We start from the raw sequence: 20,284 nt of genomic DNA on the forward strand, positions 1-20,284 counted from the left end.
CACCTCACGCTACGCTGCCGGCAGCGGCAGCAGCGGAACCAGCTGTGTTGTCAAAGTTGTTATGTCAAATACACATATTTTTATTTATTATAAAAAAATTGGCATAATTTATGCCCAAAACCAGCTCCCTATGTGACTACGCCACTGGCCGCTGGTCCGTCCTGTCTTCGGTGGTCTGGGAGCTTGGAGGTGCGCAGGGCCATGGTCCCTGGTCGGTGGGAACGTTTCTTGTAATTTTTTATTTAGAAAAAAATGTAGTTTCAAAGTTTTCTTTAGGAAGGTGAGGCGGCAACGACATCCTAAATTCGAATAAGGCTCTCTCCACTCTACCTCTGCTCCGGCTATAGGCTTATAGCTGGCATAGGGCGTGTGGAGTTATCTTCCCGGACAGAACTCCTAGTGTTCAGTCGGTGTTCATATTCGTTGGTACGGTTGCAGGTCTAGCTCATTTGATCTGCAACTCTCACCACTGGCGTTGGTTGCGGGTCTAGCTCTTTGGATCTACAATTCTCACCATTGACGATGGTTGCGGCTCCGGTGTGTTTTTCCTTCGGGACCTTAACACGATGACTTCTTGTCGGTCTACTACAACAAGTTTTGCCCAACTCCAGTGAGGGAGGGGCGAGGATGGCAACGTGTCTTTGGCTCGTTCGAGTGTTTTGTAGGTGTCGCTAGGTGGTCAAAAGCATATTTATCATTTTTATTACTTTATGAATAATTTGTAGCACTATTGATGATTATTAATAATCGGTTGACTTTCCTCAGAAGAGTTTGTTCGAAGAAGAATGAAAAGGTGGAAAAAAAATGAGATGCCATCTACCACACTAAAACGCGAAGTATGCATGTGTTCATTTCGTTCGGTTGCACGATAGATCAAAGCACACAAGCATAAACATCATCAAGTATATGCAATCCATGTTTGACGGAAGGCGAGAATAAATTTCACAATCTTACGAAGCTTCACTAAGATGTGCGAGTGGGTGTTTATAGAGTGTACTGAATTTGAATCATAATTTGTGATGTTGTGTATGATTACTTGGCCGGATGTTGTGAACCAAATAGGGGTGTCAGCTATACGAAAAATGCACAGTACGAGTTTAGCATTTGTCTTGAGTTTTTTTTCGTTTCCATGCATTGCTCAAATGCTATTTATTAGCATTAGGTTGACCTTTTTTTGTTTGGTTGTAATTGCTAATCAAGCATTGCTCAAATGCAATTTATTAGCATTAGGTTGACCTTTTTTTTTTGTTTGGTTGTAATTGCTAATCAAGCATTCCCCTCGATAGCACTAGGATGACTTAGTTATGAACTCAATGACATTGTGTAATAAAACTCTTTATTTTTTGCTTGTACCAGCGAATACTGAAAAATGATAACAACTAAAATGCATGTTTCAAAATCAAACGAAGCACATATTATGTGTTCCATCTACTATATAATGCTTGCATACTAATGTATATAGGATATGTACCTCCACGTTAAATGGACAATCATAAGTTTCAAGTAGTACAGTACAACACTAAACAACATTGATGTCTGCCTAGGCACCTAATCTAGTAATGTAGTGGTATGCTTTCATTGTTTAGGTTGTTAAAGAACAATCTCTTCAACACTTGATTCACGTAGCTTAGGTGTGATTACACCCCACTATTTATGTTAGATGATATACATTCGAGTTGTGGCTTCGTGATTTATATAGGGGGAAAACATGCAAGCACTTATTTAACAGGGGTGTCCATTTTGTGTTGGTTTATTTGGCGTTTTTGTATGTAAAAAAATGGTATTGTTCTGAAAGTAAATAGTGATAGACTAAGACTGCTCATAGTGGGAGTAACTTAGGTAGTAACATCACATATTTCAAGGTGTTTTGGTGACATGGCATAGCAATAAATGAAGAAAGAGAGGGAGGTGGTAACTAGCTATGTTACCATAATATCACACACCCCAAGATAAAATGAGTCTACAAATTAATAAATGAGACTTTGCATGATACCATCTCTAAGTTACTTTCCACTATGAAGGTAGTAACATGAACTAGTAACTTATGCATGACACCACCTTATGTTACTCCCCACTATGAGCAGCCTAATAATTTAATACTAAGCAAACTGATCTTGTAGTGGTCCTGAGAAGAAGACAATAAGACATGTCTTTCATAAATAATAAAGTTGAAGCTTGCCTGGATGAAATCAGCAATTTCAGTGGAGTGGGTCGCTGGCTCACTGCGATGCAATTGGTTTATGACTCAGGGACGTGTTCGAGAAATGGTAAAGGTCCCGTCCGCAGAAAATCGCAAAAGCGGGCAACTCGTGAGACGCACACAATTCGTGAGGCTCAGCAGGGCTCGCGCAAGAAACGCATCCCCGAAACTCCCACGCGAACCCGGAAACCTACCCGCCGATTAGAGACACTCACTGCCAAACCGGGTCTACCTTCCGTCCACGGCACTCACATATCCTAGCAGGGAAGATGACCCTACATGGCAGTGTTATCTCCTCTAATAACCGCTCGACCCTTCGCGTGCACGTAGCGGTTATCCAAGCAAAAAAAAGGCCGCGCCTGCTCTCGGTGCACGACATGTGGCGACAACCGGCGCCCCAGGCCCTCCACGCTCCGCTGGCCGCCTGGAAGAGATCTCGACCGTTCATCTCGTTCCAAGTGCTGGAACCAACGGTCCAGATCGTGCTCGCGACGCCTGCGGCCACCTCCCGCTGCTATTAAAGGCCCACCCATTCCCCTCCTCTCCTCACCCAAAGCTTCCAACCGGGCGGGCCACCCGATAGCCCGCGGAGCCCATTCCCGACGCGCCATGGCCGCCTCCCGCCGGAGATCGTGAGAGATCGCGCGCGCGCCGCCGGCGATGACCTCGGCCGTGCTCGCCGGCCGGAATGAGGCCCACCACCACCACCACCACCATTGGGCCGACGCCCGCGTCCCGCGCATGCCCAAACCCTCCAACCCTAACCACCGCCCGACCCCAAACCCTAACCACCACCGCACCTCCTCCCCGCCGCCGCCGCCGCCCCGGCGTCCAGCGCCTCCGCCCGCGGCCTCGCCGTCGGGCCACGTCCTGATCCGCCCGTCCTGCCTCTCCCGCAGGGAGGCCCGGGAGGTGCGCGCGCGGCTCACCCGCGAGCTCGGCCGCGTCCGCGCCCTCCTCTCCCACATCGACACGTGGGAGGACCAGCGCCCTCCGCCCCACCCCCACCCTCACCCTCACCCCCCGCCGCATCTCCGCGACGCGATGCTGGCCCGGTGCGCGCAGATCCTCACCAAGCTCCGCAAGCAGCGCAACTCCGTCTGGTTCAACCGCCCCGTCGACGTCGAGAAGTTCAAGCTCTACGACTACCACGCCGTCATCCGGAACCCCATGGATCTCGGCACCGTCAAATCCGCCCTCGCGGCGGGGGCGTACGCCTCCCACGAGGCCTTCGCGGAGGACGTGCGCCTCACCTTCGCCAACGCGCTCCGCTACAACCCCGTGGGCCACGAGGTGCACAGATCCGCGGGCAACCTGCTCGCCAACTTCGAGGCGCTCTACGGGGAGGCCGTCTCCTGGTTCGACGAGGAGCGCGAGCGGGCCGAGTCGGCAATGCCGCTCGATTTCTCGCCGCCGCAGCCGCAGCAGCTGATTCCTGTGCCGGTGCAGGCGCCGCCCGTGCCGCTGATTTCGCAGGAGCCGCTGAGGATGGGTGTCGTTGGGAAGAGGCCCAAGCCCAAGGCCAGGGACCCCAACAAGAGGGACATGACTGAGGAGGAGATGCACAGGCTCAGGGTGGAGATCGAGAGCCTGCCCGAGGAGAAGATGGTGAACATCCTGCAGATTGTGCAGAAGAGGAGCACTGATCCGGCCCTAATGGGGGATGTTGTGGAGCTCGATTTCGAGGAAATGGATGTTGAGACGCTGTGGGAGCTCGATCGTTTCGTCGTCAATTTGAAGAAGGTTCTCAAGAAGGGTCGGCAGAACGGTGGTGCTGCAATGGCTCCTCTCCTTCCCGCTGAGGATGATATGGTGATGGTGAATGTGGATTCTCCTTCGGTGGTTGAAATTGGGGACTCAGTAAGTTATTACAATCACAATGTGGCCATTCATTCCTAATAGTCGAGGAATGCTGTATTGCGTTCTTATGTACGTTGCTCTGTTTTTCTTGTTTCGTGCAGGAGACTGATGCGCCGCACAAGAGGTCTTCAGAGGCTGAGATGATCGATGAGTACGTGGATATCGGTGATGAGATGCCAGCAGCAAATTACCAGTCGGTAGAGATCGAGAAAGATGCCCAGGTGGCCAGCAGCTCAAGTGGGTCCGATAGCGGCTCATCTTCATCGAGCGGTATGATGGAAGATGTGTTAATGCCCCCCGCTGCCCAATTTGCTCATTTCTGGATGACCTGTTGTGTGACCCGTTAAATTGTTTGCAGATTCTGGCTCCAGGAGCTCTGGTGGCTTTGATTCTGACGGGGATGATGCTCGGTCTCCAGATTAGGTGGCGCTTCTTTCTCTGACAATAGGATTCTAGTGATTTCAGTAGGTGACTAAGTTCTTTTGGCGAGGGTAGTGTATAGGAAATTGGAGGGATTCGTGTCCATTCAAGTTGTTGTGAGGGGTGTGTGTCTCGATCCAGATTAGGTTGTTGTTTATCTTGGAGTAGTAGATTGATGTCTAGGTTGTTTGCTAGACGTCGGCCATTGTAAAAAAAGGGGATATAATTGGAAAAGGGAGAAGGGTAGCAATGCCTTGGCATTTTCATCATTACCTCTTATACTATTGCTAGCTGTCTCCTTGTGTTCTTGTGCTGTTGTGCGTGCAGTAGTTTGTTTCAGTGTGCATTTCGAACTGATGTCGGTTTGACATACTCCCTCTGATGCATAATAGTAAGTCAGGACTTTAGTTCAAAATTTGAACTAAGGCCCTGACACTTATTATTGGGTGGGAGTAGTAGAACATCCACACAAAACCTGCCTCAATACTTCATTTTGATGTTAAACAGAAATAACTATGCTTAAGATGTAGTGCTTTGACACACCAAGCTCTGTACACTTTGATGGATGATGGTTTAGCCTACTTGTCAAACATTAACAAAAATCCATCGACGTGGAAATCTGGAATTGCATTGGCCACTGTACATGATTGAGAACATTATACTGGGGCTTCTTTACGACAGCATGTATGCTAATTCAGGATCTTATATCTTCTGTGTTGCCCTGTATTTGATGTGGGAATGCGCAGTTTGATATACACGGTTAATGCACGTGTGAGGTTTTGGTGAAGTATCTTCTTTTCGAAACACATGGGAAAGAAATCCAATTTTGTTCTTAGTCTATCCTTTGACAAGATAAACAGTCTGGTGCTTCTTTCAATGGAACTTGGTAGTTTGCAAGTAGTACGTGAAATTCAACTTAATCCAGCCCGGTGCTTCTTTCACTGGAACTTGGGGTAGCAATGCCTTGCATTTTCATCATGATTCATGAGCTTCTTATACTATTGCTAGCTGTCTCCTTATGTTCTTGTGCTGTTGTGCATGCAGTAGTTTGTTCTAGTGTGTATTTTGAATTGATGTCAATTGGACATAAAGATCATCAGCACGAAACCTTTATTTTGATGTTCAACTGCTGGTGATTCTATCGAGTGAAAATACTGTGCTCAAGATGGTGCTTGGCATGCAACCTCTGTACACGGATGTTTTAGCCTTTTGTCAGACATAAACGAGGTCGATGGTAGTGTTACCACCGTCGAGTGTGTATCGATACTTTGATTTTGCTGAGTCCCATTGCTGGCCGAATTCATTCATCAGCAAAAGATTTGTTAGCGGAATACTCCCCTGCAGACTGCAGTAAGAAGCTGTGAATCTGGCTTGCAGTCCGCTCTCAGCAGGGAATCGTCTTTACTAAACCATTATGGCGTTCGTTGCCGTCTATTTTAACAGTAGTATGATAATAATTTCTCTAATAGAGAACTGAAGTGATGGTGGGGTCAAGATGCAATCCCAAATGGTCTACATTTGTTGCTTAGGTTTGATAATGCTCATAAGTACGATAGCGAGTATAAAGCATGTGTGTTCGTAGAGGTTGGGAATTTTTACAACAGCAGATTGTAGATGTTGCTTATTTTGATCAAATTGCTACTCCGTTTTGCCAATATCACAAGGAAGAAAGATCTATTGAAGGTATTTCCAGTGCAACCCAACATATAGTTGATCTGCTTACAAAGAACAGATGAATTAAGGCTTGATAATCAATGCCACAATTGACTCTATATTGTTACCGCAACAATCATCACAATACAACATACTGTAGTGCTCTGTGTTGCATTCACAATGACAAACAATATTATTTTGTCACTAACAGAGGGAACGTATGAACTTGTTCACAGTTTCAAAACAAGTATAAACCTGAAAAGGAAGAGAACATTCAGGAGTTACAAATTTGGCAGAGAAGTGGATCTTGCCAACCGTCCACGAGGATATACATAAATCCGACTCAAGAAATTACACTTTAAATAGTTCAATAATGCAGACACAGATGAATTCCTAGAAATATTGGCATGAAAGTGTGCAAGTGCTCTTCTACCGTACGCTGCCTAACATTTAACATAGCAAAGTAAGTCCCAAGTATCTATATTTTCATTGGCATGGCATCAAATCACACATATATTGTTATATTTCATAATATATTCACCAAGCCTTGCAAAAATAACTACAGTTGTTCTCCGCAAGAAAAGGCAACATCATGGTCCCATGGTGGAGAAGAGAACGTATGTGGTTCTTATAATTGAGAGCTTACTTTCTCAGATGAAAAACTTGTTATATTCAAAAAAAAAAAAAAAACAGAGATACATGGATCAATATCTGTGTACCTTTTTTTTTAGAAAAAAGATGTTATGTGATGTCTAGGCTCATCTCTGTCCTCAGTGAAAACCTCCTTTCTGCAAAACTTATCTGAATGTCTCTGAATATCTGTATCAGCTGTAAGGCAAGAGTACTTATATGATCAGGAGATGTAGTTGATAAAGACTTTGTATATCCCTGCAAGAAAAGATCATTATAAGATCCGGAGATGTAGTTGATAAAGACTATCGAATAAAAAACGGGTGAGTCTAGGTCTCAGTCGACTCAGACATATTATGTCTTAGTCGCCTGATGTCATGTGACAAATCTCAGTTTCAATATAGTTGTAACTTATAAAAATAGTACTAATTATCAGTACTCATTAAATTCTTAGTTTCAACCTAGTGGAAACTCACTACGTTCTCACACTGCACAAATCGCTAGGCAAAATCCAAAGGCTAAAAGGGTCGACTGATACATACTAAAAATCAGGCGCCTGATTTCTAGCCATTCCGATAAAAAACAGAGTGAGATAAATGAGACTGAATTTCCTTCTAGGCAGGACTATCCTCAAATTTGATGTCAAATAATCATTTGCTTGAACATTTTGTCAACATATAAAATATTTGTTTCCAGGCAGGACTATCCCGCAGAAATTTGGTAAGTCGCATTATTACATCAAAAAAAAAAAATTGAAGAAAAGGCAAAAGATTTGCCTTAATTCATTAATAAAGAAGAAGCTTGGGAAGCCAAGATTTAGTTTAGTCTTACAACCACACCGAGGTCACAAAAGCCTACTCTCCCGCCATGAAAAAACCCAAGTGTTTAGCACCGGCAATAACCCAAGTTCTAGCTTCCGATTTGATACGGTCGAAGATGATTGTAGGCATGGTGTCCACATGCTTGAAAATCCTAGCGTTGCGTTCATTCCATAGCTCCCACACAACCAACATGAAGAGGGTGGCCATAGCTTTCTTACGGCCTCCATGAGCTAGCACGGTGGAGGTCCACCAAAGCTCAACATTGTCAAACTCGTCCCATGAGGAAGGATGGAAGTCATGTATGTGAAGCCAATCCTTGACCATCTTCCAAATCCGGATAGAGAAGCGGCATTGGAAGAGAAGGTGAGAGGCCGTCTCGTCACGACACCGACAAAGAGGACAAACCCTCCCATTTGGCCACCCCCGCTTTGCAAGCCGGTCCGCCGTCCAAACGCGGTTTTGGATGATGAGCCATGAGAAGAGCTTGCATTTGGGAGGAGCCCACACCTTCCAAATGATGGAGTCCATGCAGGGATGATTAGTGTCTCGACATCAAATTTCCATTTGACTAACAGAGCAAAACTTAAGGGATGATTAGTGTTTCCTAGTTCCTACAAAGACAAGGATTACTATGATTAGTGTTTCCTAGTTCCTACAAAGACAAGGATTACCTTTTGAGTATGCAACGAGAAGTGGCTGCTCGACAATGGAACATGAGCCCCACAAAATACCTGCCAGGAAGCGGTGGTGCAACAGGGAAGGGGATTCTGCAGCCGGACTTGCAGCATGTATCTGATCATCGAGGACGGACGCGGAGGACTTGAGGAAACAGCAATCAGATGGACTGCTTGGGTGATGAGACGGCGAAGGGAGAAGCAACAGGTCTGGGAGCTTTGCAGCTTCTATGCAGCCTCGTCCAGGAGGCAAAGGATGAGAAGCAGGCCAGTGGACGGAGCACTGCCGCCGGGAAGATCTAAGGGATAGACGAGCTGGGGAGGTTGCCTACCCGGGAGGCTGGCCCGACGGGAAAGTTAGGCCATATTCATTTTAGATATGGAAAGTGTCCGTTGTTGGGCCGCCGATATTAAATTAGGCCCGTTTCCTTATGTGTCTGTTTAGGTCGGCTAGCCCTTAGAGGCCTGAGTGCCTGACGCATTTATATCCAATTACATTTTTTTATTAATAGAATGAATTTACATAGTGCTGAAAACTAAATAAAAAGACTAGAAAATAATCATAGGGTGTCCCTACTTGTCGTCGTTGATGAGGTCGATGAAGACCGGAGGCACCCAAGGCCACGGCAAGTGCAGAGACTAATGAGCCGTCGGCGGTGGTGTTGGTGTGGGAAGAGACGGCGTAGGGCAGGAGGAAGCGGCGTAGGAGTTAGTGGCCTCACTTGGGCCTGCGCGGGCGTCCGTAGTTGGAAGGCGAGGCCATCCACTGAGCGGGCTGGTTGAGGTTCGCTGGTTGGAGTTCATGGTTCACGCTGCCGGGTGGAGCAACTAGGTTGTCGTCGTGGCCGTCGTCCAAGGAATCGTGGGTTTCGTCTCCATCCTCCTTGACGTCATCGAGGCCGACGCCGCGCTTCTGGTTGAAGAAGTCCATATCGCCGAGGTAACCCACGTGGCGATGCGGTTGGAACTAGAATTGGGTGGACCAGTTATACTAGTCGAGGGCGAAGACCGGATCATCATGCAGATCCAAACGACACGATGAAGTGGCGGTGGCGGATCTCGAATTGGCGCACGTGTCCCTCGCGCAGCATCAGAGGCATCGGGACATGCATGCGGGGAATTGAGGTACCAATCGCCGCCCAGTAGACCCGCGTCCCGCCAAGGAACCGCCCTCCACGAACAGTTGTTGCGTGAAGTTGTTTTCTTCTTGCAAGCAAAAGATGATCCAACCTCGCGGTATTTCTTCATCTTGCGGAACGGTGCCCATGGCGTTGGTTGTAGGCGGAGGAGTTTCCAAAACGCAGCTGGACAGCTCCTCTTAAGAAGATTGGGCGCTTCTTCATCTATAATGTTTAGTTGGCGCGCAGGAGGTGGAGTAGCACCACAAATGCGGCGCAGAAGACTGAAGCGACAGAAGCAACCATTACTAAGAGCATGTCCAACAGGAGCGCTATAAGTTGGCGCGGTATATGACGCTGCCGTCGCACTGTAAACCGTTGCCGCGCGACAGAGCGATTTTTACCCTGCCGGGTGCGCCATTTTGCAGCGCGCGTTGGCGTGGTAAAATAGCACCTCCACCGGACGCGCCATTTTGCAGCGCGCGAGCGTGGCGCAAACAACAAACACACACACCTATGCATCCAACAAGATCAAATAATTGTATAAAATTTCACAAATAAAATATACCATCCAAATACAATACATTGTTAACAACAATAATTCACACCAAATACAACACGTCCAACATACAACAATACAACATAGTTTTGAGACAATACAACACATAGTTTTCGAACAAAAACAACAGGTATGCAACTATTGTTGTCCATTCCAATTCCACCATTCTTCCATGAGATCTTTTTGAAGCCCATCATCTGTGTCGTTGCACCGAATGGCATGGTATGAGGCAATGAACCGGGCAATCCTATGTGCGGACCTCCTCACTTGCACGGGAACCCCCATCAAGTCATAGTGGGTATGATCCACATCTGTTCCGCGATCATCCTCTATAATCATGTTATGCATGATGACACACGCGGTCATGATATACCAAAGCCATTTTTGGTCCCAAAATCTAGCCGGTCCTCTAACAATGGCAAATTGGGCTTCCAAAATCCCAAATGCTCTCTCTACATCTTTCCTAGCCGCCGCTTGTGCATTATGGAGGGGTGCGGGCGAGGCGGATCTACGCCGCAGCGGCGCGCGGCAGCGGGGGCGGCGACGGATTCGACCGGCGGCGGCTGGATTTCGCGCCGGCGGTAGGTGGGGAAATGAGGGCGCGGGCGCGGGCGGGGGAAATTTCCAGCCGTTGGATTTTCGCGCGGGCGCGGAGCATTGCCGCGTGCTGTAACCGACGCGTCAGATATGCCGCTCCGGTTTGTGCAAAACACCGCGCGTCCTAAAAATTTTACAGCGCCGCGCCATTTACCGCGCCTGCTGGAGCGCCTGACTCCCTCGCGCGCGCGGTATACTGGCCGTTTTTTTTGCAGCGCGGCCTATATAGCGCGCCTGTTGGAGATGCTCTCCAACAGACGCTATAAAAGGCGCGCGCGGCAAAAAAACCTCCTGTTTGGCGCGCGGGCGCCCGCGCGAAGCTCCAGCTGACACGGGAAAAGGGCGCGCGCGGTAAAAAAATTTGCCGCGCCCGCGCGTTTGCGCCATCCCACGCAGGAAAGTTGTCGCGCGCGCTATAAACGCGACACGCGCGAACGCGCCAACTGCCTGAAACTTCCGCGCTCCGCCTCGCTCTCCCTCCCCTAGCGCTCTGCCTCGGCGCTGACGGTCCACCTCCGTCTCCGGTCCGCCTCCGGCTACCGCGGCGTCCGCGCGCGGCCGAGCGGCCGCTTCGACGCAGAGATCCGCTCCGGCGAGGAGCAGATCCGACTCGGAACCTTCGACACCGCGCATGAGGCGGCGCGAGCCTACGACGCCGTCGCGTGGCGCCTCGGCCGTCCCGCCGGCACATGAACTTCGACGACGTTTGGACGCGCGACGGCGGAGATGCTCGCGCCGCCGTCGCCGATCGTCACGACCGAGCAGCGGCGCCGCGCCCGCGAGCTCGAGCAGCGTCTGCGCGTGGCGGAGCAGGACGAGCGCGTGTGCCTCGAGTGGGCGCACGCGTTCCCGGAGGACGTCGCCGCCACGGAGGCATTTTACGCGCAGAAGAAGAAGGCCAAGGCGAAGGCGGCCGCGAAGAAGAAGGCCGACCGCGACAGGCGTCGCGCTGAGTCGGCGGCGAGGAAGGCGGAGAGGGCGGAGAAGGCGGCGCGGAGGGCGAAGAGGGCGGAGGAGAAAAGGAGAGGCGCCAGACCGTCGACGAACATGCGGACCTCCTCCTCCTTTGAGTGGACGACCACTCCGGTGTCCGACACGACTCCGACTAGCGGATCGTCGGATTTCGATTGGGAGGACTCCGAGTAGTTTAGTTTAGTTTAGTTCAAATAAATGTCGGTATTTGTCGAAGTTTTAATATATTTCGTAATTTCAGTTAAATTTTCGTAATTTTATTTGATTTGTTTGATCCGTTTCAAACGATATACAAAAAACTAGCCGTTCGCGTGGCGGCGCGCGCTGTATTTTAGAGCGTCCGAAGGAGGCCGAATTTTACCGCCCGCGCAGGCGCTGTATTTTGGCGCGTCCGGCGGGGCAAAGTGCGGCAAAGCGCGCGGCAAACGTTTACAGCACGTCGGAAGGGAGGTATAGCGTGCCAAAATTTACAGCGTCTGTTGGAGATGCTCTAAGGTTCAGAAGGAGAATGACGTGAACACATGTGTTGACCGTGCAGTGTCCACGGCGACGCATTTCGGTCTCAAGATTAGGTCGTGAATGCGTCAGCCAGGATTTTCCCCTTTTTATGTCCAGCTCGACGCAAACAGTCACTTTAGAGATACCTTAGGGCATCTCCAATGCAGCCACCCAAATCGAAAACGAAATGTGTCCGTTTTTTACCGTTTGGGTGGTCGCGCGGACACGGATAGGGGGGCATCTGGGTGACCTTTTGGGTGACGCGGTGCCCCCAACGTGGCAACTCAAAGGGTGTCACGTGTATTGTCTTCCCTGAGCGGCACTGCCCATCCCATGGCAGGCTTGACGAGACAACAATGGCAATCGGGAGGAGGGCCCGGGAAAGTTCCCGCGCGCACCAGGGTTCCCCTCCAGCTGCCCTCACGCGAGCGGCGGGCGCACGTAATGACGAAAGAGTAGTACCGGGTGGAAGAGGAGTGTGGCCGGGAGTGGCGCGCCAATCGCAAGCGGCGGAACAAGGATGCTCAAGAAGGTCATAGAAGGACACCACGCGCATCACCATGGCCACGCAAAGCAGGCCTAAATTCAGGCCGTCTATTGAACTTTTCCGTGGTGAAGCGCTCATCCCCCCCCCCCCCCTCTCTCCTCTCGCTACAGTAACTGAGAGTCTCCCACCGGAGACCGGGCCGATCTGACGGCATCTCCGCCGGCGCAGCCGGTCGGAGATGGCCTAGGGGAGGCGCCGGAGCTAGGTTAGTGTATATTACTAGTAGATCTAGGTTTTCTTGGCTTTATGCCGGTGTATGGCACTATGCCGGGAGTTGGCTGCTAGATCTCTTGGCTGAGATCTGTAGCTGGCATGCGACCTTCTTCTCTGACGAGATACTCCGGCGGCCAGAGTCGGATGCGGTGAAGATCTGGGCGGCGGGCTACTCCACAAATAAAGGTCCCTTATCTAGTGCCAAGCACAAGCTTCTCTGGGTGGTCTATCTCCTTTCCATGGCCGACCGTGGAGGCGAGGGGGGTGGGGAGTTGCGGTTGTTCAGGGAGTTGTGGCTTGGAGACGGCGGGGAACATCTGATGCGCCGGAGAGCTTCTCTGCTCTCGTTTCAGGAGTTCTTCAGCAGAGGACTGAAGCCGGCGGTTACCTCCGCCTTGCCTATGCACATCATGGTCGAAAGGCGACCCTCCTAGACCTCGCTTCGATGGTCTATCTTCCTCCAGGCTTCAAGCCAACGCAGAGAATCTTCGGCTCCTGCTGTTGCGCACTTTCCAGTGGTGCTGGACCAAGTGGTTCATCCCCGGTGCCGGTATTCCTGGCGAGGCGGCGGAGCTCAGCTCTCGATGATGGAGAAGGATCTCGAAGACCCGATTGTTTTTTATCTTTTTGTCCTGAGGGCCTTGTTGTAATTCCTGGGGTCTTTTCTGCAGATCCTAGTTTGTCTGTGGACTCCCTTGTAACTTGTTCATCCAGCCCTTATAAATGAAGCAGCTTCCGACCACGCTTAGGGCGTGCGAGAACAAGGAGGACCGTACGAATCGTCGGCCCATGGCCCATCGTTCCGCTGTACTGCCACCTCTTCAATCCTTGCAGCACCAGATAAAGGGAAGATCATGGCTTCAAGGTTGCAGCCATCATTCTGCCGTGCCTCGGCCGATGCGGAGGCTGGTGGAGAAGAAGGTGCTGGACCCGTGCCTGGTGCAAACGAGCACGGAAGAGAGGCGCCAAGGACGATGAGGGGGAAGGCGCACCGGCGAGGGGATGGGGGACACGAGAGGCGACGGCGCAACAGGAGAGAATGTCGGTACTCAGGGTTGGACGAAGGGATGTGAAGAAAGCAAAGCCAGCGGCCAACCCATGCGCGGTGCAAAGGGGGTTGCGCATCGCCGCATTGAGATGGCTTTAGGCCCAAACAATCCTGAAACCATTGTGACAGTGGCCCCACGGAAGTTAGGCCCAAACTGTCCTGGAACCTTAGTATCAGTGCCACGCAATACGTTGCAACTGAATGTAAGGTTACAGGAAAGTCCCGATTCTGATGATGATTAATTCTGTCATCGTGCAGAACAGAAATTCCACTGCACTGAATGAAGAGACTAACATCATAAAAAGGCAGCACAAAAGATCACAAACAGATGAAAATAAAGGGAAAAATCCATACAGCAAAGGAAATGAATAAGGTAACCAAAAACAGAAGAGAGTAGTATACCACAGGAGGCAAAACACAGGTATAACATATATAATAGAATCCTTGCATTGCATCATGGCCGACCCAACCATAGGGAGAACAGCCCATATTACAGACAAAAATGTTACTAGTCCACTAGGACAAGGATACTGGTATCCAACACCAAATAGTCTTAAGGAAACACAAGGCTAAACGTCCGAGACACAACTTGTTTTTTTTTTGACCTGGAGACACAACTTGTTGCTGCAGAGTAGTTTTGGGTTCTTCTCTAATCATCAAATGTTGTCTTCTTTCCTGAGAAGAAGAAAATGAATGAGAACAGAGTTTCGCTGTAGAAAATACTGTCATACAACACAAAATATGATCTCTTACCCGCGCTAGCAGTCCCAGCGCTCTGCCTGCCAAAGCCTCTTCCTCCTCTTCTACCACCATCGCGGCCACCAGATCGGCCACCAAACCTGCCACTAGAACGTCCACCATCTCGGCCAAACCTGCCACCAGAACGTCCACCATCTCGGCCAAACCTGCCACCAGAACGTCCACCATCTCTACCTCCAGAACGACCACCACCACCACCGAAGTCACCCTTAGGCTTTGCCTCAGCCACGTACAGATTGTAACCTCCAAGGTCAGACCCACTTAGCTCAAGTGCTTTGTTGAAGGAACTCTCATCGCCAAAATCCATGTATGCTATACTGCAAATTCACAAAAAAATAAACAAAATAATATTAAAATTCCAGAAAGCATCAAGAATAGATCATTCCAAGTTGTTTGTTGAATCCACATCTAATTTTGAATGGTTAATTCACAAAAAATATATCAAATACTATTAAAATTCCAGAAAGCTTCAAGAGTATTTTATTCCAAGTTCTTTGCTGAATCCACATCTAATTTTGAATGGTTAAACATAACACTTTTCTAAGTTTAGCTAAATTACCCTCTGCATTCACCAGTCTCATAATCCACCGGAACTGACACACGCGTGACCTCTCCACACTTGGAGAAATGTTCTTTTAGAGCAAAGTTGATCTAAAATTCACAATGGGAAACAAATGATTAGATAAGGTTCTCAATACAATGGGTGCAAGGGAGAGGGTGAACCAAAACAAACAAGAAATTACATCATCCCGCTGTTGAGAAGTATCAAAACCCTTGACAAATACAGAAAGGCTGGGACCTCCACTTGGCTTGCCAAAAGATCCACCATCCCTGTGGTCGACAAGAATTAGCAAAATACAGATAAATAACCTGCAGAGAAACTATCCTAGATGTTAGAACTTTAAATTCACATTACCTGGTGCGAGGAGCACTTGCGCCTCTTTCAGCAGCAATGTCAAGCCTCACAGCACGACCATTAAAATCTTGTCCATTCATCTCATTAAGTGCCTGAAAGAAAGAAAAAATACTTGTTCTAGTAGCTGAAGTATTATACCAATGCTGCCACGGATTGAACTAAAGCAGCGAATGTAAAAATCAAATAATTACTTGGAAGTGAATAGACATTATTAACCTCACAGAAACTAAAAGTGAAGACTAGAACAGAAACATTTACCTTCTCAGCACCTTCAGCAGTAGCAAACTCAACATGACCAAATCCCTTAGGATGGCCATCTTCATGGACACCCAGACGAACATCAACAACCTCAGCAATATCAGCAAAAAATTGCTTCCTACAAACAGAAAGGGGAAACAATTCTTAATATTCAAATAAGCTAAAAATAATTTCTTCTGCTAGGGGAACTTACACTTGCTCAAAATCAGCACCAAATGGAATGTTCCCCATAAAGAGGGTCTTAGACCCCCCTGATGCCTGACCTTGGTTGCTAGCAGGAGTTTTAGGCTGTAATAAAAAAAATCATATAACATACCACTATATCTATGAAAAGCTAAGTATCAATATCAGGTGCAGATTTTAAACCTCAGCCTTCTGGGATTTTGTAGCAGTTGGCACTTCCTGTAGAGTGGCAAAACAAAAGTCATTTGACAATCATTCCAATTGAGATGGACACTCACAAGGGTAGATTAAGGTACGTATGACTATGAGAACCAACCTTCTTAGGAGTCTTAGCAGATTTATCATCTTCATCACTGTCATCGCTGCTGTCCTCCTCAGAGCCACTGCTCTCGGCTGCCTTTGCTGCCTGCTATGGGAATTACCACAAGTCTTAGTTAACAACAGCTCATTGTCGAACAAAAGGCTCACCCACATCCTATAAAGACTGAAATCCATCTTACCTTTTTAGGCTCATCATCTGAGCTTTCTTCTGAACTATCATCATCACTGCTACTATCCTTTTTGGCAGACTTGGGAGCAACCTTCACAGCATCCTGTGTATCAAACACAAACATGTAAATGATAATCTTCAAAATAAGCAAAGCAAAGTCAAACATAAATAGGACAACCAGCCGCAGAACCTTCTGCTTCTTCTGGGGTGGCTCTTCCTCACTATCACTGTCTGAGGAATCACTTGAATCATCTTTCCTTTTAGCAGCAGGAGTCACCTTGGCAGCTGGGGCAGCTTTCTTAGATTTATCCTACATGTTGAGAGGAAACATTAATAAAATTCTATGAAGCAACAATTTGAGGCTATGAGAACATGATTTCAGCGGTACCTCATCCTCAGATTCACTCTCTGATTCACTCTCAGACTCAGAACTGTCAGAAGAAACAGCCTTCTTGGCAGCAGCAGCAGGAGCCTTGGGCTTGGCAGGCACAGCCTGAAAACAATGAACCACTAAATTAGTAACTAAAGCAGAGAGAGAATCCACTAACAAAAGTAAACCTGAACTGACCTCCTCTGATTCATCATCAGAGTCGCTCTCAGAGCTGTCAGACTCCTCCTTTGCTGGTGCTTTCTTTACTGGAGCAGGTTTCTGGAAAATGTAAAACACAGTTAAGTGAGGTAGAAACACCATGACAGTGTACAGAGAGACTTGACATGTCACATATTTCACAGAAGCTACTGATAAAGTTACTAATATGGAATGGCCAAAAATATTTTAGATATGCAAATGATGGAATTTATTGTTTCATGAACAGACACAAAACTACGCTGCGAAATCCATCCTGATAATACAAGTGAAAATAACTAAGAGCATCAAAGCAAAGCAAATAAAGGTGAAGCATTTACCTCATCCTCATCAGACTCGTCCTCGGAGCTGGAGGAGCTGCTCTCCTGCTTGCCTTTCTTGGAACCATTGCTGGCAGCTGAGGCCACAGGCTTAGCAGAAGGCTTCTTTGCAGGTTCCTTAATAAACAGGAGAAGTAGATAATTAGCACCTCGTCAAATGACAACAAAACTGAATGAGGCTAGTGACGTTCTACCTCGTCAGAGGACTCGTCGCTGCTCTCATCAGAAGACTCCTGTTTGACAGGCTTTGCAGTCTTCTTCGGCTGGACCTTGACCTGCAGAGATATAGAGGCATGGGAGCATAAGTGAACGAACATATATAAGCCACGTCATAACATGGCAGTATTCACCAGAAAACAAAAGCTCAATAGTATCTACAGAGCAGTGATAGGTGTACCGTTTCTCTATAACTGAGCAATCATTCAGACTACAGACAAAACAATAGCTTCCATATGATTTTAGATATGATTTTCAGATGGTCACCTATATTGCTCTGGGACTAAGAGCCGACGAGAAATTAGTACTAAACGCACCAAACATCAGTTTATTATATTCAACGTGTCAAAATTAGTCCAGAAATTAGAGCTTTTAAACGCACCGAACATCTGTCCATGCTACACAAAACGGTGCTTACCAAAGAGAATAGTAGCCAAACCGATACACATGAACAGAGTATACATAGCAAACATCAAAAGGGGGAAAAACGGCGACAGGAGCAATACCTCTTCCTCGGACTCGGACGAGTCCTCCTCGGAGCTGCTGCTCTCAGCCTTCTTGGGCGGCGGCTGCTTCTTGGCCTTCTTGGCGTCCTCCTTGGTCACGGGCGCCGCCTTGGCCGGCGCAGCCTTCTGCTTCTTGGCGGTGACGGCCTTCTCGATCTCGTCCTCCGCTTCGCGCTTCTTGCCGGCCTTCCCCTTGGGGACGACGGCCGCCGGCGCGACGACGGCGGGAGCCGCGGACTTCTTGCTGGACTTGCCCATGGATCGCTGGCGGCGTGGAGGCGAGGAGGTGGGGGTGGGGAATGGAGGAACCCTAATCGCTAGGGTTTTAGAGAGGGTTTGCGAGAGGTTGCGGCGGAGGTCTTTTATAGCATCCGGTGCGATGCTAGGTTCGGCGTTTTGCTGGGCTGTTCTGGGCTTCTACCGGTGGGCCTTTGTACGTACCGATTGGGCTTGGGCACAGCCAACTGACGAGGAATAAACAACGTCTCTCAAACGGACCAATTGGGTAGAAATAGCCCACGAGCCCTTATTTTCCGCTCTAAGCCCGATGGTGAGTTTCTGACGGAAATTTGTGTATCTTCCCTCCGCATCCTTGCATTCTAGAGTGTGTTTGGATATTCGCAATTCCGTTTTCCATAGCTAGCGGGTAAAATTTGGCGGTTTGGTTGCCTGCTAGAAACATTTGATCCGTACGACACGTTTTTTAAATCAGCAAAAAAAAACATGACATGATAGGCACGTTCGATTCGGCCGTGTGTGACAAGACAGCGCACGCAATGTGGAAACGCAGTCACACGCGTGGAGAAAAGCGGGAGTCCGAGCGACACATCGAGGACGAGTGCTATAGTTCTCCTCACCGCCGACTCTCCCCTCTCACTCGGTCGTTCTCACCCGCTCTCTCCTCTTCCTCCTCTCTCCTCTCTTCATCGACGGTTGCACTAGCGGCAGTAGATCCAAGACCACCACCACGACGACGGAAGAGTGGGCAATCGAAGCCATAATTGAACAAATCTTCATTCACGTCGAGCCGGATGCCTTCTTCCACGGTTCAAGCTCTGCTCACCGAGGTTCAACAATGGGGGTATATTCCGAATCCGCTCTTGTCCGATCTAATATGCACAGATATGTTTGTACTGCAGTGGTACTAAACTCCTATTTTACATGCACGGCATATCTGCAGTTTTAGAGTTTACACGTTTTATGGTAGATTATCCTGATTATCCTTTCGTAGCATGAACAATTGCCTTCTAATAATCCGATCTATGTTGAGGCACATGTTTTTCATAGTTTCATTTTGCGCGATTGTGCAATATGTGGTTTTCAGGGTGCATGGATGATAGATTTGAGAGTTTTCACTGTTCATTTCGATGACTAAAATGTAGCACTATGGCGTGAAGAGATTTTTCTACCGAACCTAATTAATGGTGTGATCAAAGAAACATAATTGATCATGTCCTCGATTCAGTAGGATCATCTCTTTACTATGGTTGTGCTTTGTTATTTGAGGCTAATTGTTATGCATGGATTTGTGTTCTCCATCCCCAATAGTTCAAATGTGGCTCAGATAAGGACGGAGTAAGCGAACCATGTGCATTGTAGTATCAGTAATGGTTAGCAATGAACTAGGTTTGCTTACATCGTCCCTGAGATTTGTGTGTCAAATTTTAGTATAAGGCCCTATCGGTCTGATGTGCCAATGATTAAAATTTGGCCCTAAATAGGTGCTAGAATGATTCTATCTAGTCTTGTGTAATGTACAATCACTAATGATTATGCATGGTACTTGGTCAAGAAGGGTCATTAGTGGCCCTAGGTGGGCCTACCATATGAGGCACATTGCTTCTTGTGTTGGTGTTGTTCTTTGTTGTTGTTGTTGTTGTGAGCCGATGATTATAATATGGCACACTAATATGTCATAGGGATGGTCTAGTGAATCTTGTGTAGTGTACAATAACTGATGATTATGCATAATACTTGGTTCACTAGCACCATCTCTGAGATTTTTGTGTGCATAATATTTGTTTTTGTTTCGGTGGGGCCAATTTAGTTCGTTGGTTGCCTAATTGGTGTTCAGTTAGGCATTTAGGCGGCGGCGGTCTGTTTCAGCGTGGGGACCGATGGCGGCGGTTTCACCGGCTCTTCTTCCGTCACCTCTTTCATGCTTTCACGACCTCGACCTTGAGTCCTCAAGCATCTGTGGCATCCTCCCTTGCATCCATACTTGTTGACGCATCCCTGTC

At 48.2% G+C, this 20,284-nt stretch overlaps 2 protein-coding genes across 4 annotated transcripts; one reads left to right on the plus strand and one right to left on the minus strand.

Moving 5' to 3' along the window:
• The first annotated feature begins 2,748 nt into the window (after nucleotides 1-2,748).
• LOC127314606 (transcription factor GTE7) lies at nucleotides 2,749-4,752 on the plus strand. Its single transcript, XM_051345111.1, has 3 exons — nucleotides 2,749-4,060; nucleotides 4,162-4,330; nucleotides 4,419-4,752. The coding sequence occupies exons 1-3, from the start codon at nucleotides 2,861-2,863 to the stop codon at nucleotides 4,481-4,483; spliced, it is 1,434 nt and encodes a 477-aa protein (XP_051201071.1). The 5' UTR covers nucleotides 2,749-2,860; the 3' UTR covers nucleotides 4,484-4,752.
• Nucleotides 4,753-14,234: 9,482 nt separating this feature from the next.
• Nucleotides 14,235-18,386, minus strand: LOC127314605 (uncharacterized). Of its 3 annotated transcripts, XM_051345110.2 has the most exons (17): nucleotides 18,045-18,386; nucleotides 17,517-17,597; nucleotides 17,323-17,439; nucleotides 16,985-17,065; nucleotides 16,805-16,909; nucleotides 16,607-16,726; nucleotides 16,427-16,519; nucleotides 16,243-16,335; nucleotides 16,110-16,145; nucleotides 15,937-16,031; nucleotides 15,744-15,861; nucleotides 15,486-15,577; nucleotides 15,313-15,400; nucleotides 15,129-15,220; nucleotides 14,683-14,886; nucleotides 14,564-14,649; nucleotides 14,235-14,485 (listed from the first exon to the last, which is right to left on the minus strand). In XM_051345110.2, the coding sequence occupies exons 1-17, from the start codon at nucleotides 18,300-18,302 to the stop codon at nucleotides 14,460-14,462; spliced, it is 1,785 nt and encodes a 594-aa protein (XP_051201070.1). In that variant the 5' UTR covers nucleotides 18,303-18,386; the 3' UTR covers nucleotides 14,235-14,459. The 3 variants fall into 3 exon arrangements, with proteins under 3 accessions (XP_051201070.1, XP_051201069.1, XP_051201068.1); XM_051345109.2 differs by having other exon boundaries at nucleotides 14,564-14,886; nucleotides 16,243-16,332; XM_051345108.2 differs by having other exon boundaries at nucleotides 14,564-14,886.
• Between the last annotated feature and the right edge of the window lie 1,898 nt (nucleotides 18,387-20,284).

The sequence above is a fragment of the Lolium perenne genome, chromosome 7 (assembly GCF_019359855.2).
Source record: "Lolium perenne isolate Kyuss_39 chromosome 7, Kyuss_2.0, whole genome shotgun sequence".
Lineage (NCBI taxonomy): Eukaryota > Viridiplantae > Streptophyta > Magnoliopsida > Poales > Poaceae > Lolium > Lolium perenne.